The 19235-nt window shown below is 38.4% G+C and overlaps 1 protein-coding gene across 46 annotated transcripts in view; it reads left to right on the forward strand.

Moving 5' to 3' along the window:
* The window catches only part of SYNJ1 (synaptojanin 1), a 102326-nt gene that overhangs the window by 51558 nt on the left and 31533 nt on the right, over positions 1-19235 (forward strand). For 32 of the 46 annotated variants that reach the window (XM_045389245.3, XM_045389255.3, XM_045389257.3 and 29 more), the window contains 6 exons: positions 1808-1831; positions 4594-4785; positions 7716-7800; positions 11482-11622; positions 11918-12110; positions 12981-13139. In XM_045389245.3, the coding sequence (XP_045245180.2) occupies positions 1808-1831; positions 4594-4785; positions 7716-7800; positions 11482-11622; positions 11918-12110; positions 12981-13139 (794 nt within the window). The remainder of the gene's footprint in view (positions 1-1807; positions 1832-4593; positions 4786-7715; positions 7801-11481; positions 11623-11917; positions 12111-12980; positions 13140-19235) is intronic. The other 14 variants (XM_045389246.3, XM_045389261.3, XM_045389253.3 and 11 more) reach the window with 1 other exon arrangement.

The raw sequence follows: 19235 nt of genomic DNA on the forward strand, positions 1-19235 counted from the left end.
TTATTGGGCACTAACTGCTATTACCAATTTTAATATTTGAAATAAATATATGACCTTCAGAATCGGTTTTCACCTTCCATTGTGTCTTTTATTTAAAAAAAGCTTCTCCTATCAGTGAGCACATAAAAGTAGCATGATGGGAAAACTCAGCATTCATTGTAGAACTTAATAGATTAGACGTGCTTTTTCTTTCTCTAAAATGTATTGAGGTATAATTGACACAATAATTTTTTTCCATTTTTACTTTTTAGCACTCTGAAAAACAAATTTTTTTCTGTTAGCCCTAAACCAAACTTGTTAATGTTCCCTGTTCAAGTGGGAGAAAATTGTTTCTGCATCAAGTAACGTATTCTTGGGTAATTACTTGGTCAAATAGGTTATGGATTCTTTCAGAATTCTGCATGGTGCCTAAAGGTAGTTAATTACAGACAGCCCCACAGGGACCTATAACTGGGCTGGGGAACTTAGACCTACTAAAACTCCAAAAAGCATCTGATCTTAGCTACTACTTTCAACTTCAGGCTTTCTTCCTGGCTTCCAAAAGTAGAGACTTGACTGATTTGTGTTTTGTCATCTCTTTCCACCTGTGCCTACATTGATGTGGAGGCATTAATAAGCAACAATTGAAAGTAAGTGGTTGAAGGAAAGAAGAGGAGAAACAAGGGACCTATGTAATACCCAAACTTCAGCATTAGTGTTTTTAGTTGCCTTCACATTTTACTATAAGTAAAATAATACCTTTAAAAAAAGTACAGTCAGTTCTGCTGTAACGCTTGTTTTGAGAATGGAATTTGTTCCAATGTGATATATTAGGGAACTGTTTGAGCATAAGGTCAATTTTGCTTGAGCTTATGAGTGATTTTGCTGGCAAGCAACACTGGGTAAATGCAGAAAAGTGCACCCACCAGAACTAAGATGGCTAGAAATATATATAACATATAAAACACACATACACATATGCACATACACCTCAAACATCTTCCCCGCCTCAGTTCACTACGTGTGTTATGAGCCATACTTATTCACATCTGTTCTTTCAACGTTTCATCTAATTTCAGATATCCCTTTTTCCATTATTCACATTACAAGCTGCACTCTGTCTGATGCCCATTTCTACAAGCCAACTTCATTCAAGATGAAGTGCCTTATTAATGGTTATATTCATGTATTTCATAACCATTTAACATGTGTAATGTCTTGCTACTATTTTTATGAGGTTCCTGTCTTTTTTGCTGTGTCACTGTTGAAGTTTTTGAATGTGGTACCCCTTACCCCATTTTTCCATGAGCTCTGTGGTTGTGGGAATTTGCAAAGTTTGCATAGCATGGTGATGTTTTTAGAATGTGTTTTTCTTGTTATAGCTGAAGTGATTGTACTTATCAACTGCTAAGTCCCAGAAAGAATACTAAAAGTTGTATATTAGGGCAGTATCTTCCATATCTTCAACATCCTCCATCTTCTTAGGTTTTCATATTTATATTCATAATATTCTCATACATGTACATATGCATGCATAACATAGACACAGGAGCAGCCAGAAGAGCAGGCCTAGGAGCTCCTGATGGTGAAATGGTGGACATCACTGAGTCACTGCAGGATTTTTCTTAGGTGCAGAAGGTTTGTATCCGTCATTATCGTTTATTTGTAACCTTTGGTGTTCTATAGCTATCAGAAAAAATAAAGTCATCAAATTGACTTAAAATAAAAAAGTGAGGTCTTCTTAAAATGTTTTGTCACTATACTCTACATTTTAATTGTAACTTGTTTTTACTAATGATTCTTTGTTTTCTTCTTGATGCATCCATAGTTTCTGAACAGACATTACAGTCAGGTACAGTATAGAAAATCAATCTATAAATAAAAGCAATTTTTTCTCATTTTTTTCTGAAGTTGATATTGTAAACAAATAAAGCCATATAATTGGAAGCTTTCTCATTTTGCCATCAGATTCTAACAGGATAAATTGATATCTTGTTTTAATCTGAGAAAAGAATTTCAAGCTTGAGAAAATTAAGTACTTTATTCTGAAGAAAATGTGCAGTGCTTTTGTCTTCCTGTAGCAATTGCTTAATTTCAGTTGAAGATAATTCAGCTAGTTTTAATTTCACTTTACATTTCATTGAACAAATATTATTAGTGTTATGCCTTACTCTTAACAGGCTGATGGAAAAAAATCCAGAAGTAACTACGTTGAATTAATTTCTGAGTGCCATCTGTGATATTTATGACTACTCAACAGTGTTTCTCACACATAATATTTAAGAAGGCATTGTTGCATTTCCTTATTGTGAATGAAATAGTTTCGAAACTATAGACATGCACTAAAATATGATCTGAAATCTCTTAATTTTAAAAAGTGCCAAGATTTCTAACAAAGAATAGTTAAGTGTGTAAGACCTAAAGATTATTTTTTATTTTTCTTGCCTATTTATTCCTAGGAATCTCATGTCTTCATTCTCTGGGCAAGGTTTATGATCTTGTCTTTAAACATGAATCTGTGGCAAAAGGAATGAAAGCTTAACTCTTGCCAGAAATTTAGTTGAAAAGGATTTGCTATCCCTTAAGAGTTGTTTGGCTTAGTTATTGTTCTGAATGTTTTGAGAAGCTGTTGATTATTTTCTTGAGAAGGGTAGAGGAAGGGAGCACCTGGATATATTTTTAACTTACATAATGAACACCATTTTCTGAAATGGTATGGTATTTAGGGATGGACATCTGTTGTTTGAGCATAGACTCGTTTCTTCTTTAAAATTTTTTATTTTATTTTTTTGACTCACTGTTTCTTTAAGCACATTAAGGTGCCACCAGTTAAGAGTAAACTAGGACTATTTTTTACCTTTTTATTTCATTTAAAAACTGACTTGACTTTATTAGTTCATAGTGAGGCAGCACATTTTTGTTCACACAGTTCATTGTCTTGCTGAATATTTTAAGCCATGTAATTATTATAGAACCTGTGTGTTGATATAGAATAGATTGTAGAAGCTATGTTTGCATTGGTAACAACAAGTAGTGACTTCAATTTTAAAGAGCAATGATAAACCGTAATCGTAGAGAATTATTTTTATCTAGGTACAGTCAGCTTTGAATTAACCATACTAACAGGCCAGACAAGTAATCTGCTTTCATTACCACCCAGACACCTCTATACAAGCTGTCAAAGCAAACAGCTAGATGGTGAGCAATCTGCATATCTGCCCCTGGAAACAATGGCGATATACTTATCTAAATCAGCAGTTCCACAGGTCAAAATTATCTTTACAAGAATACTAAGATGTTACTTGCATTTTTTACTCTCATTTCCTCTCATAGACTGCTATATCTTGGTATCATAATATCATAATAAAATAAGATCATGTGGTAAAAGGTGAAAATAGTTTTGATGTCCTTTTCCTGTTACCAGTTAGCTGCCAGTGAAGTACAGATTCTGTTTTTAGGTTGAGGTGCTTTTAACGTTCTATGCTGCGAATTTAACCAAGATAGAATGTGGTTTAGAAAGGGAAAAAAGATGAGTTGTAGACAAAAAAAAAAAAAAAAAGAGATTGAGGATTCAAAATGTACTGAACATTCATTCATTTAACAATTATTTATTGAGCACTTACTGTGTACCAGGTAGTCTTTTAGTTACTAGGAGTATTGCCATAAAGAAAACAGACTAACGTGTCTGCCCTCATGGATTTTCCATTCTCATGAGGGGAGAAAGTTACAGGATAAATAAATAAAATACATAGTTTATAAATGTAATAAATGCGATAGAGAAAAATAAAGCAGGGAGGGGATAATGGAAAGTTAAGGGCAGAGTGCATAAAGTGGTCAGAGAAGGCCTCATTGGAAAGTAAAAACTTGAAGGATGTACAGGAAGAGTGTTGCAGGCTGTGGGCACAGCCAGTGCAAAGGCCCTGTGGTAGAAGCAGGCCTCGTATGTTTTTGAAACAGCAGGAGGGCCCGTGCAGAGTGCACCAGGGAGAGTGGAAGATGAGGGTGGAAAAACAAAACAAATTGTTTAGGGATTTGTGGACCATTGTTTAAGCACTTTGGCTTCCACTGTGAGTGAGATGGGAAGCATTTAGTAGTGATTTCATTTTCAGAAATATCATCTTGCATTTTTGTCAAGGAGCCATTATTCATCAAGCTGCCTGTCAGTAGCTACAATCTTAAATGTAAATGTTCTTAAATGGTTTTGTTTGGAGAAAAATAAAATTTATATTTTTGCCAGACTGTTAATGAAAGATGTAGAAAGTTAATTGCTATCTTCCTAGTATTTGTACATTAATGTACCATTTCATTGAAACAGAACTATTTGTTCTGCATGTTGCTGCAATAATTCTTTATGTGTAGTTTTTTTTTTTTTACTTGGCTATTGTATTTAATGTTGACTTTTTTTTTTTTTTTTAAGATGTGTTGGTTAATTGCCTCATAACAGGCTTTGCATTGAAGGCTGATCTTTTTTTGTGCCTGTGCATGTATCTTTTGCTTGTTTGTGCTTGTGATAATAATTGTGCTTTTCGGTAGACATCATATCTCAGTTATGAAAATCAATTTTTATAAATGGTTTGATGCAGCTAAAATTCTGTTGTGTCTTGTCTTGATTAGCATCTTCTAAAGTACTAAAGAGCATGTGTGAGAATTTCTACAAATATTCAAAGCCCAAGAAAATTCGAGTATGTGTCGGAACCTGGAATGTGAATGGTGGGAAGCAGTTTCGCAGCATAGCTTTTAAAAATCAGACACTCACTGACTGGCTTCTTGATGCACCCAAGTTAGCTGGCATCCAGGAGTTTCAAGGTTGGCTTTTTATAATTTGGATTTAGTTAATAAATCCTGACTGTGATGTATTGATCTAGAAAACAAATATAGCACTTCAGAGTATGCATTAATTTATGAAAGAAACTTGGAGCTATACATTTGAAGACCAATGTCTTTAAAGATCACATCTATTTAAATCTTACCTTTTTAAAATTTCTAGACCTTTGTTTTCTACTTCATAAAAACATATAATGGTAAAACAAAAAATCTTTTTCTTTTCATAGTTTATTCTCAGGAAGTAGGAATTCACACATAGATTTCTTTGAAGGCAACCACACATATAAGAAAATCTAGTTTTGTTTTTATTTTGTTTTTATTTGTTTATTTTATTTAACATTGATCGTTTATTAATTTTAACCAAAATTACATAATTAAAATATAATTGATCATTTGAGTTTTATTTTTCAAACCTACTATGTCCAATTTTTCAATTCTTAATCCTCTATTTAGTTACTAAGATAAGAAATGTCAGAGTGGGTCTTGAGCAGCCTTATAAAACTAGTGATATTTATTGGTACTTTATGTGATGACTTAAGAATATTGGTTTATCCTTGAAAAACTTTGTTGGCATTCAGTTTGGGTTCTCTGCACCAAACTGTTAATAGCCAGAACCAAACATTGAGCAGAGGATACTTTTATTAAGATTTTGGGCTGGGCACAGTGGCTCATGCCTGTAATCCCAGCACTTTGGGAGGCCAAGGTGGGTGGATCACCTGAGGACAGGAGTTTGAGACCAGCCTGGCCAACATGGTGAAACCCCATCTCTACTAAAAATAAAAAGTTAGCCGGGCGTGGTGGCGTGCGCCTGTAATCCCAGCTACTCGGGAGGCTGAGGCAGGAGAATCGTTTGAATTCAGGAGGTAGAGGTTGTGGTGAGCTGAGATCCCTCCACTGCATTTCAGCTTGGGCGACAAGAGTGAAACTCCTTCTCAAAAAAACAAAAGAGAAAGGGCATTTTAATAAAAAGTTTGGGGAAAATCCCAGGGTTTAAGATGAAACTGATGAAAAATAACTAGAAAAGAAAAATTTTATCTCACACCATTTCCTATACACATCACCCTCACATATAAAACTTGGTAATTATATACTATTTTAAAAAGGAATTAAAGTTAATTTTTAAAAAGAAGAAAATTAAGTTCATGATTCTAATCAAAATCTTTTTTTCTTTCTTTCTTTCTTTCTTTCTTTTTTTTTTTTTTTGAGGTTGAATTTAGCTCTTGTTGCCCAGGCTAGAGTGCAGTGGCAGGATCTCGGCTCACTGCAACCTCTACCTCCTGAGTTCAAACGATTCTCCTGCCTTAACCTCCTGAGTAGCTGGGATTACAGGCATCTGCTACCACGCCTGGCTAATTTTTTGTATTTTTAGTAGAGATGGGGTTTTGCCATGTTGGCCAGGCTGGTCTCAAACTCCAGACCTCAGGTGATCCACCTGCCTTGGCATCCCAAAGTGTTGTGATTACAGGCATGAGGCACTGTACCCAGCCTACAATGCCCTTTCTTACTTAACTGAACTTGAAGTTGTAATAGTAATAATAAAATAACAGCTAACAGTATAATTCTGTGTACTTTGCATGTGTTCATTTAATCCTCAGAGCTGACCTATTATTTCATAGACACCATTATTCCAATTTTACAGATGAAGAAACTGAGACATAGAAAGGGAAGGAACTTGCCCATGTTTGTGCGGTAGTGGCAAAGCCAGGATTTGAACTAAGGCAGTTTGGCTTTAGAGTCTGTATGCCAGGCTGCATTTTATATGTGAACTTGGGCGAGCCTCCTGTCTGTAAATAAAAGACAAAAATAATCTTTCTTATGTTTGTGTGGCAGATTAAATGAGATGATGTATGCATGAGCCTTGCACATAATAGCAGTCAGTAATTCTTTTTAAATTTCAGTATCACTTCAGACTATAGGCTCTTCTTTTTTTTTTTTTTTTTTTTTTTTTTTTTTTTTTTTCCTTTTTGAGGCAGGGTCTTTTTCTGTTGCCCAGGCTGGGGTGCAGTATCTATATCATAGGTCACTATAACCTCAAACTCCTGGGCTCAAGAGATCCTCACTCCTCAGCCTTCTGAGTAACTAGGACTACAGGCATGCCACCATGCTAAGCTAATTTATTTATTTATTTATTTTTTTTGTAGTGATGGAGTCTCACTATGTTGCCCAGGCTGGTCTCAAACTCCTGGCTTTAAGTGATCCTCTCACCTCAACCTTCCAAAGGATTTGGCATTACAGGCAGGGGCTGTAGCATCTGGCCATATAGGCTCTTTCTAGCTATTTGTCCCCATTTCTAAAAACTTGGGGCACCCGAAGTCTCGCTGGGCAGCTTTCTCAGGCAGCTCTGTACTCCGTTAGTTCTTGTAGTTTCCAGCGTGCCAGTAGCTAGACAGGGTGATGTGTCCTACTTTCTGGATCTCTCCTAGTTTTCCTGGATTTCTTTCACCCAGAAAATAGCCAAAAGATCAAGCTTATGTTTTTCAAATTTGAATGTGAAAAATTCCTCCCAACTGTTACCAGCAATTTGAGGTAGTTTCTCAGTCACTTTATTCTTTGTGCCTTTTCTGAATAATTTCTTTCTCTCTCCAGTTTTATGTGAGATTTTGATTTGAGAAATGATTTGTTTCTGTGCTGTTTCTGGTAAAAACTTTAGCAAGAATTTTTTCAAAGTGAATTCTGAAAGGACTGAAGAATCTTCAAGGATAAGTCTTAAAGAAGCAAACTTAGGACACCCTAATAGAAAGTAAATTTTAATAATTTTATTCCACTCAAGAGTTTTTGCCTTTAATGTGAATTTGGTTAAACTCAAAACACAAAAATCAATTTTTATGAGCTCTGGTGTTATATTGTATTGGGTGGGGTTGCCATTTGCCTGAGGCTATATTTAAAAGTATTTCTTGGATGCTTAATTTTAGATAAAAGAAGTAAGCCAACTGATATATTTGCAATTGGTTTTGAAGAAATGGTAGAATTGAATGCTGGAAACATTGTGAATGCAAGGTAAGCTAACCACATTAATACACTGAAAAGTTTGCCAGTTGAGGGAAACTATGGAGGACAGATAATTAAGTAATTGTTACAAGGATAGTTTGAAATAATAAATGGAAAAGGGCTTGTTAAACTGTAAAAGAGCATTTCGCATACTTTTGGGTCTGAGGATTTCTCTGCACACTTAAAAATATTGAGAATGTTAAATAACTTTTGTTAATGTTGTTTATGTCTTTCTATTTATATTAGAAATTAGAAATGAAAATTTAAAAACATTTAATTCACTTAAAAACAATAATAAACCTATTGCATGCTAACATAAAATAAATTTTTTGAAAAATAACTGTTTCAAAACAAAAAATTTACTGAGAAGGGTGGCACTGTCTTGTCGTTTTCCAAATATCTTTAATGTCTAGTTTAAGACAGCCAGATTCTTAAATCTACTTCTGTGTCAGTCTGCTGCAGTATGTTGTTTTGATTGAAGTGTATGGAGAAAAATCACATAACTATGTAGTTTGAAAAGGAAATATTTTAATAACCTTTCTAGATAATTTCTTCTCTGATACTACACCAAAACAGATCATTTCTTCTCTGCTGTAGTGTAGATAACAGAGAAGTATTATCTTGGTGTAGTGTAGATAAGACACTACACCAAATGGTAGTGTCTTAAAGGTTAGTTGCAAAATGGAATCTGAAACCATATTGATGAACTTTTTGTGCTCTATTATTCTAAAATTCATCTTTTACCTTTGCATGATTTTGTAACATCATGTATTGGTCACTTGGGTTCCCTAAGTTATGTAGCGCTTCCAGATTTTACACATTTCATTATATAATACCAAAGCATCATATTGTTTAATTACCATCACTGGTATTTGCATCAGAAAATAATTGTTGGGAAGCTGTAAGGATCATGGTAGCAGATACAAGTTTTCCAGAATACTAATTTTTGCCTGAAAACTCAAGTTTTTCCGTTGAAAACAAATGCTCTTCGTTGTTTTTCTTGAAGAGACAGACAGCTGAAAAAAATGCCAAGTAACCTAAATCTGAATAACCATTGTCTGTCATTAGTTCTTTTAAGGAAAAATTGTATTCCAAAGAAAAAGTGGCAGTTTGACTCCCAACTTATTTTCTTTTTTTTGAGTTATAGATCATAAGTCAGTATGCAACTAAAGTGCTTTGTGTTTATTTCCTGTGTATCACACAGAATATTAAAAAGATGCGACCTGGGTTGAGCTTTAATAAAATTAATAATGTCTGTTGCTTCATCAAGGACATTCTTAGGTGAAGTGGCATTTTTTTTTTTTTCTGCAGGTATATGGCAGTGGGGATTGTAATGACGACTAGTATAGTTTGGTGCCTGGATTCAAGCGAGAGCACCAGCACTTTTACCCATTGTTGCTTTTGCACCATCAGTGCAAATGTCAGTCAACACAGTGAAAGATGTCTTAATAGTTGTGACCCCGTGGGCTTTGGGAACCCTCAAAGATGTCCCCAGATCACACTTGGGAACTGCTGCTCTGAACCCATATTATAAATACAAATTATATGAGTGAAGCTTAAAGCTTCAGTGTTTTATTTTAACAAAGTATGCTTGCTTTTAAATTTCAGCAGTTTCCCATATTTTATGACATTTTAAAAGATTTTTCAGGAGAAAATTATAGGCTGAAATAGTCATCAATCTTGCAAGTGACAAATATTTTTTTAGCCAAAATGAATAACAATTCACATCAGGAAAATTGGAAAGAAATCAACTTCACTCATTTTGTTGTTTGATTATGTTTCCTGAAAATATATTCGGGTCTTAAACTAGAATATAACTCCGAGGATTCCTAGTACTAAGCGCATGGATCAATTGTTTGTCTAAATAGAATTTAATCAAATTCTTCTTTAGGCTAGGTTTAATCAAATTCTTCTTTAGACTGGGCGTGGTGGCTCATACCTGTAATCCCAACACTTTAGGAGGCCAAGGCAGGCGGATCACTTGAGGTCAGGAGTTTGAGACCAGCCTGGCCAACATAGTGAAACCCTATCTCTACTAAAAATACAAAAATTAGCTGGACATGGTGCCCCATGCCTGTAATCCCAGCTACTCAGGAGGCTGAGGCAGGGAGAATCGCTTGAACCCGGGAGACAGAGGTTGCAGTGAGTGGAGATTGTGCCACTGCACTCCAGCCTGAGCAACAGAGCGAGACTCCGTCTCAAATATATACATATACATATACACACACACACATATACATATATACACACACACACACATATAATATGTATATATATTCTCTTCAATAAAGTGGTGAATATTTACTCATTTATTTAAGCAGTATCTACTGAGCACCACTCTAAGTACCTCCAATGAATCACAGACAAAAATCCCTATCTTCATGGACTTTGTATTCTAGTGGGAAGAATCAGACAGTGAACAATAACAACAATAAGTTAAATTATACAGCATGTTAGAAAAGTGCAATGGAAAACAGAGGAAAAGGGAACCAACTATAGGGACACAGGGAAGTGTTGGAAGTCTCAAATGAATGATCAGGATAAGGTTCATTGAGAAGATGAAGAATGAGTTTCAGCTACTTGGGGGGCTGAGGTGGGAGGATCACTTGAGCTTAGGCAGAGGTTGCAGTGAACTGACATCCCGCCACAGCACTCCAGCTCTGGGTGACAGAGTGAGACCCCATCTCAAGAAAAAAAGAGAGATTAGGAGACATGACCAGCAAATGCAATATGTGGACCTTGTTTGGACCCTTTTTAAAGAAACAAACCAACTGTTAGAAGATTTTTTTTTATAAATGGGGAACTGTATGTATAAACTATTAGATGATAATAAGGAATTGTTAATGTTTAAATGTGATAAGGTAAAGAGGGTGGAGGAAAACAGATTGGCAAAATGTTGGTAATTTCGAAATGGGTATATGGTGGTTTGTTTAGTGATTATGTCTTCTAATTTCCCATAGCAAGATTTTTTAAAAAGACATGAATTATAATTTAGAAAAATTTAAAATTTTAAAAAGTGGGGAAATGTATTTGGAAGCACATATAGTTAGCTGTCCATATCCTTGGGTCTCACATCTTTGGATTCAACTCATCAAAATATTAAATATTTTTAAAAATTATGTCTGTACTGAACATGTGCAGACTTTTTTTGGTCTTTTTTACTTACAGACTTTTTTGTATCATTATTCCCTAAACAATACAATATAATAACTAATTACATAGCATTACATTGTATTAGGTATTATAGGTAATCTAGAGGTGATTTAAAGTATAGGAGAGATGTACATGTACAAGTATTGCTCCATTTTATATAAGGGACTTGAGTATCCTTGGATTTTGGTATCCACGGGAGGTCCTGGAACCAATCTCCCATAGTACTGTACTTCTCTGTCATCTTAATGAATACTTAAGGAAAAAGTAAAATGTATAAGTTTGAGTTTACTCACCCAGTGAGTAGTCATTTAATGTCTTTATATTTTCTTTGTAAAGAAGTAATAAATTAGATTTTGAAGTGTGGTTTTCTTTTGGCTAAATTATAGATTTTCCTTTTTAAAGGAAACAAAAACAGCCTAAGCTTCCTTCAGAGTCTTAGGAAATTTGGGTAGATGAAGGTGTAATTGGCAATTGTCATAAAAGAGGCTACTGTCAATTATCTTTTTAAAAAATTCTCTTTTTAATATTTTCTTGTAGCACAACAAATCAGAAGCTCTGGGCTGTAGAACTTCAGAAGACAATCTCCAGAGACAACAAGTATGTGCTGCTGGCTTCTGAACAGTTGGTGGGCGTCTGTTTGTTTGTTTTTATCAGACCACAGCATGCTCCTTTTATCAGGTCAGTAAACAGAACACTCCTCTAAGGCTACTTCCTACCATTACATAACAAGAAAAGCCTAGAATGTTTATTGTTTCAGTTCTTCAAACAAAAACTATCTATAGTTCTTGTTTTAAAATGGGGTTTTGGGGGTTTTGATTAAAGACTCACTAATAGCTTCACTGTACTATTTCAAAGGCTTGCCCTCAAAGTACCATACCATGTGTACTTATATGATTATGTATATTCCTAATTTCCTATGCACATGGAACTCTTGAAATTTCAAATCTGCGATTTAGAATTCTTTGTTTCAAAGGGATGTTGCAGTTGATACTGTGAAGACTGGAATGGGAGGTGCAACTGGAAATAAGGGAGCAGTTGCAATCCGAATGCTCTTCCATACAACCAGCCTTTGCTTTGTCTGTAGCCACTTTGCTGCAGGACAGTCACAAGTCAAAGAAAGAAACGAAGATTTTGTAGAAATAGCACGAAAATTGAGTTTTCCTATGGTAAGCTCTTGCTGCTTGTTCTTGAAGATAAAGCTTTGAAATGTATTTTAATTTGCCCCAAATTCTACATCATTGTTTTTGAAACTTTAAGATAGTTCCTAGAAACATTAAGAATATTCACCTAAATAGATATTTCATGTATATTAACCCAAAATATCTGAGACAGGTCTCAGTCAATTTGGAAAGTTTATTTTGCCAAGGTTAAGGACGTGGCCATGATGTAGCCTCCAGAATTCAGAATGAGATGTGCCCAAGGTGGTCAGGGGCACAGTTTGCTTTTATACATTTTAGGGAGACCTGAGACATCAGCCAATATGTGTATGATGTACACTGGTTCGGTCTGGTAAGGCAGGACAACTCGAAGTCAGGGCTTTCAGGTTAGAAGTAGATAAGAGGCAAAAGGTTGCATTCTTTTAAGTCCTAGATCAGCCTTCCACTGAATACATAATTTAGTCTGGCTCAGTGAATCCGCATTTTTACATAAACAATAGGGCAGAGGAAGCAGGCAGATGTGCATTTGTCTCAGGTGAGTCTCAGAGGGATGACTTTGAGTTCTGTCTATACTTTGTCCACAAGGAATTTCCTGTGGGCAAATTGTGAGGGAGTATGTAGCTTCTTATCTTTGGAGCTATCTTATTTAGGAATAAAGTGAGAGGCAGGTTTACCTGTCATAGTTCCTGGCTTGATTTTTCTCTGGGCTTAGTGATTTTGGGGTCCTGAGATTGATTTTCCTTTCACATGTGTTATTACTGTTGGGTTAAAGAAACAGGACATGGGAGGAGACAAGCATATCTCAGGCAAAGAAACAGTTGTAAAACATTTTTGAACATTGATTGTTTTGAATTTAAAGTTCTGTCTCATTGCTTTCAGGGAAGGATGCTGTTTTCCCATGACTATGTATTTTGGTGTGGTGATTTCAACTATCGAATTGATCTCCCTAATGAAGAAGTTAAAGAGCTCATAAGACAGCAAAATTGGGATTCTCTTATAGCAGGAGATCAACTTATCAATCAGAAAAATGCTGGACAGGTATATCCATACTTCTTGCATTAAGATTTTGGGTCATGAAACATGCCTTTTTAAATCAAGATGTTTTAAAATTTTCTTGGGGTCTTTTTATACTTAAATATTTATAGGTAGGTAAATAGATAATAGAATTATCTTTCCTTAAAGTATAGTAGGATGAGCTGCACGCAGACAAGAATCCCTCAGACACCGAGTTGTAGAAGGAAAGGGCTTTATTCAGCTGGGAGCATCAGCGGACTCACGTCTCCAAAAACCGAGCTCCCCGAGTGAGCAATTCCTGGGTCATGATCGATTGAGCAAGCAGGGGGTATGTGACTGGGGGCTGCATGCACTGGTAATCAGAATGGAACAGAACAGGACAAGGATTTTCATGATGCTTTTCCATACAATGTCTGAAATCTATAGATAACACAAGCAGTTAGGTCAATGGTTAATTTTTAACTACCAGGCCCAGAGCTCGGTGCTGGGTTGTCTGCCTGTGGCTTCCATTTCTGCCTTTTAGTTTTTACTTCTTCTTTCTTTGGAGGCAGAAATTGGGCATAAGACAATATGAGGGGTGGTCTCCTGCCTTATTCCCCTCTTTGAGAACTTCACTCATTAGTGGGAGTTCTCACTTTCATCCTCACTTACCCATGTCGTCTTGCAAGACAGATCGATAGTGATTCATATAGTATACTTGTGCTGAAGCATTTTGGTGAACTAAAGTAGCAATGAAGCTTTTTATCATTTGAAAAAGTACAGGTAGCAAACAAGGGAGCAGTAAACAGGTTCCTATTACTATTATAACTCTTATTATAAGAGTTTTAAATCCTCCTTTCGCTGGGAACCATTTTCCAAGCATGGCCCCAGGATCAAATCCATGCCACACTTGCACAGGTACATGTGCCAGTTTTATCATATCTCTATGTCTTCAACTACTTGCCCTTGATCATCTATGTATAGACAGCAATTAGTAAGGTTAAATTTCCCACAGACCCCCTCCTTCAGCTGCTAGCAAGTAGTTGAGAGCCAATCTATTTTGATAGATAGCATTTCTTATCTGAGTTTCTTGCTGGGCCAGAATAGTCAAGGCTCTGCAGGTTTTATTAGTGATTATTTCTAAGATAGCTTATAACTGTATGATTCGCTTGAGCATGTAAATGGTATCCTCCTGAGCCATCTTGTGCCCAAGTAGCAGGCCCGTAATATTGTATGATTCTCTCAGGGGGCCATTCATCATCTTTCCAATTCCTATAGCTATGCTTCTCTTTTCGTGGGAAGCATAGACAGGGAAGCCCAGGAGTTCGCCTGTCTTTATGGGCAGTAGGAAGAAAGATGGTTTAATAGTGCCAACACAACTACCTGCCCACTGGTCAGGTAATTTGACGTAAGCTGTATGCCCACATATCCAGTATAATCCAGTGGGGGCTGTCCAGTTCCCCGGGAGTCCGGGTGGGTCCACATGGTTTGCAACTTTGGGAATTTACTAAGTGGATTCCTTTCTGTGTGATTTGAACTCCACCAAGTGACTGTTTTTGTGGTACCATTATACAGTTTCTGTCCCAGACAACTAAGTTGTTCTATGGGGTGAGTGAATTCTTTTCCTTCTCTAGCTATACAATATTGCCCAATAATTGGGGTTTTTAGGACCCAGAAATTATCAGGGTGATTCTTTTGCACCAGGAGTTCATCAGGAACTGGGTCTGTAGGTACTAATTCTCAGGCTTCCCATGGCCATTGATCTCCCATTATAGTTCCTCCATATACATAACATGAAGTGACATTGAGAGACTGGGCTACATGCTCGGCTAGTTGCAAAAACAAATTTCTTGTTTTTCCTGGAATTTCTGGTACTGGCACATTTAGTTCATCATAGAAAGTCTGAAGCACTGGCTGAGGACAGGGTTTGTAAACTTCTCCTAGAACTAAGATATTTACTCAAGGATCCAGTCCGGCCCCATCGATTCCTAAGATCACACGCTCCCCTTTTTTCCAGCAAGGATCAAGGGGATTGGTTATTACTAGCTCTAAGGGGTTACATTGTCCCTTAATACAGGAAGGGCCACTTTTTCCTTTCTGAAGGTGTACTGGATCCTTTTCATTTTTTATCCAAGTGGCCCAAATGAACCAAGACCAGTATCCACATTCATTTCCACACAGTCCTAATTCATGACAAATGAACTTATTTTTGCTCATATAGCCTTTTTCCCAATCAAAAGAGCCACACCCATTCCTAACTTATTGCTATTAATGACAGCAGAGGCATCAAATTTCATGATTATGTGTTTGGGCACCCCTTTTGCTTCTGTTCTGGCTAATACTTTACTTGTATCATTTACGAGTCCCCACCAGTCTTCAGTCCTTAATCTTACTTCAAAAACTGTGGACTTGGGAGGCTCAGAGGGGTCATAACACACATCTGGTCGGTCGTTTCCTGGGCTACATACCTTGTACGGAGTGTCATTATATAAACATATTCCTTTTAAAATTCCTAGGCATTCATAGTAACTATATAGAACAGAAAGATTGTTTTAACTTGTTGCTCTACCTCAGTAACCTGATGTATATACACTGAGAGCAGTCCTCCATGCGGGGAAAATCAGTGGAAGTTTTTACCATACAAGTCCAAATTATAAGGAAAACGAGTCCCACGATGATTCTCCTCAGCTTCGGCTGTGCGTAGACCAGTCAGCTTCCGGATGTGACTGGAGCAGGGCTTGTCATCCTCCTTAGAGTCACTTTGCAGGGGTTGTCCAGGCTCGGTTTTGCCTCCCAAATTTCAGCAGCTGCAGGCTTCACATGGCTGTGGTGGATCCAGGGTGGGATTTCTTCTGCCTTTACAGCCGTGGGGGTGGTCAGGATGACGGCGTGAGGTCTTTTCCACCGTGGCCGCAAAGGGGCTACGTTCCAGTCCTTGATCCACATGCAATCACCTGGAGAGAAAGGGTGAGCTGAGGAGAATAAGCTGACGGAACACCTCTCATTTACCCAAGTTGAGATTGTTTGTGTAATTTTTCCCAAAACCTGTAGCTGTCACTGTAACTCAATTTCACCAAACTCTCGGGGAGTGCCTGGAAGTCCCCCTAGTATAGGAGGAGGCCTATGATACAGTATTTCTTTTTTTTTTTTTTTGAGGCAGAGTCTTGCTCTGTCGCCCAGGCTGGAGTGCAGTGGCACGATCTCGGCTCACTGCAAGTTCTGCCCCCCCGGGTTCACGCCATTCTCCTGCCTCAGCTCCCAAGTAGCTGGGACTACAGGCGCCCGTCACCACGCCCGGCTAACTTTTTGTATTTTTTTTTTTTTGTAGAGATGGGCTTTTACCATATTAGCCAGGATGGTCTCAATCTCCTGACCTCGTGATCCGCCTGCCTCAGCCTCCCAAAGTGCTGGGATTACAGGCGTGAGCCACCATGCCCGGCCAATACAGTATTTCATAAGGGGAGTATCCTGTTTTCTTAGAAGGGGTGCATCTGATTTTAAACAATACCATAGGAAGGGCCTGTATCCATTTTAATCCTGTTTCCTGACATACTTTCCCTAAACTATTTTTGATAGTCTGATTCATTCGCTCCACCTTTCCGGAACTCTGAGGTCGGTAGGCGGCATGTAGCTTCCAAGTGATTCCTAATGCCTTTGCTGTCTTCTGTACCAAGTCAGCCACAAACGCTGGCCCATTATGTGAGCTGATTTGTAAGGGCAGTCCAAACCTAGGAATAAGATCTCGGAGAGGCACAGGGGTTACTTCGTAGGCCTTTTCAGTTTGTGTTGGATAAGCCTGCACCCACCCAGAGTAAGTACACACAAGAACCGGCAAATACTTGTTACCTCCACGTTTCGGCATTTCTGTGAAATCCACCTGAAGATCCTCAAAAGGAGCCGCTCCATAAGCTTGTATGCTGGGTGGAACAGTGGGGCCTTGCCTCGCATTGTGCTGTCGGCAAGTAACGCGCCGTTGTGCTACTGCTTTGGCAAGGGCTGTCAAGTGTGAGATGTAGAAGTACCAGCCTAACAACTTTTCAAGTGAGTCTTGACCTAGATGAGTGGTTTCATGCACAACCAGTACAACTGTGGCTGTCAGCAGCTGTGGCACAGCTACCTTCCCATCTGGCAATCTGATCCATCCTTTTATTACTTGCCCCACTTCTGTGTGGAAAAAGTCTTTTCCTTCCTTAGAATAGGTAGGTACCAGGTCAGGTGTTTGAGGGAGTAAGGGGGCTGCCACTGATGCGCAGTAAGGGGTAGATGCTGCTTTTCGAGTTTTTGAGTCAGCTTGGGAGTTTCCTAAGGCCACTGAGGTGGAGGCTCACTGGTGTCCCCTGCAGTGCATGACTGCCACCTTCTGAGGTTTCCACACTGTCTCTAATAATTGTAGAATTTCTTGTTGATATTTTATGTCCTTTCCCCCAGAGTTTAACAGGCCCCCCCTTTCCTTATATAATGCTCCATGCACTTGGACGGTTAGAAAGGCGTATCGAGAGTCAGTGTAGATGTTAATAGTCTTACCTTCACTGAGTTGTAGAGCCCGAGCTAAAGCAATGAGCTCAGCCTTCTGGACTGAAGTGCCCTGTGTCTATGGTTTGGCTTCAGTGACAGCATTCAAAGTTACCACTGCATATCCTGCACATCTTTCTCCTTGGGTTGATGAAGCTGTTCCCGTCCATGTATAACTCCCAGTCTACTGATGCCCATGGCTGGTCCCAAAGGTCAGGTCTGCTAGAATAAACTGAGTCCAACACCTCTACACAGTTATGCTTGACCGGGCTCTCTGATGCTGGGAGCAGGGTGGTGGAATTTAGGGTGTTACAGTCGTCAGTGGTTATGCGTGGATTTTCACATAGCAAGCTTTGGTACTTGGTTAATCTAGCATTTGTTAGCCAGTGATGTCCTTTGGTATTCATCAAGTTACCACAGCATGGGAGGGAGGCCTTTATATTCAGGTTTTGCCCAAGGGTTAGTTTATCTGCTTCTTGTGCTTACTGGGCTGTTGCCGCCAGGGCCCTTAGACATGGGGGCCAGCCTTTGGAAACCCCATCTAGTTTTGAAAGATAGGCCACTGGCCTTGGCCAGAGCCACACAATCAGGGTTAAAACTCCAACTGCCATTTTTTATCTTTCTGACACATAGAGTGTAAAGGGCTTTGTCAAATCTGGTAGTCCTAGGGCTGGGGCCAACATAAGTTTTTCCTTGAACTCACGGGGACCTGCCACGCGCTGCTCTGGTGAGGCGTTCCACTGGGGCAGTTACCTACCCGGGAGTGCTCTCAGGATCCGCGTCGCTCAGGCTGACCAGAATCCCCCACAGGGATGCTCCACAGGGCAGGCCTAAGCCGCCTAAGGGGCTGCCTCCACGGTCTGTTAATCACCTTGCTTCCTGGTCAGGGAACCAAGAAATGTAGCAGCACGAGCCTTAGACAAGAACCCCTCAGACACCGAGTTGTAGAAGGAAAGGGCTTTATTCAGCTGGGAGCATCAGCGGACTCACGTCTCCAAAAACCAAGCTCCCCGAGTGAGCAATTCCTGTCCCTTTTAAGGGCTTACAACTCCAAGGGGGTCTGCGTGATAGGGTCATGATTGATTGAGCAAGCAGGGGGTATGTGACCAGGGGCTGCATGCACTGATGAACAGAACAGAACAAGACAGGGATTTTCATGATGCTTTTCCATACAATGCCTGAAATCTATAGATAACACAAGCAGTTAGGTCAGGGGTTGATTTTTAACTACCAGGCCCAGGGCGTGCGGTGCCAGGCTGTCTGCCTGTGGCTTCCATTTCTGCCTTTTAGTTTTTGCTTCTTTCTTTGGAGGCAGAAATTGGGCATAAGACAATATGAGGGTTGGTGTCCTCCCTTAAAAGTAATAAAAATAGGAAAGAGAAAACCTATAATAATTCCCATAAAGAAAAATATAGTATGTATCTATAAGATTCACTTTCAAGTAGAAGGATAAACTTTTTTTTCCTTGGTAATAGTTTAGAATCTTAGTCTTTAGGGCTGTTTTTTTGGGGGGGGGTTAAGTCTTGTGGTTATTGACTTTTCTTTTGTTTATGTCATCTGACTTTTTTTTTTTTTTTTTTTTTTTTTTTTTTTTTTTTTTTTGAGACGGAGTCTCACGCTGTTGCCCAG

Source organism: Macaca fascicularis, chromosome 3, assembly GCF_037993035.2.
Source record: "Macaca fascicularis isolate 582-1 chromosome 3, T2T-MFA8v1.1".
NCBI classification, from domain to species: Eukaryota; Metazoa; Chordata; class Mammalia; order Primates; family Cercopithecidae; genus Macaca; species Macaca fascicularis.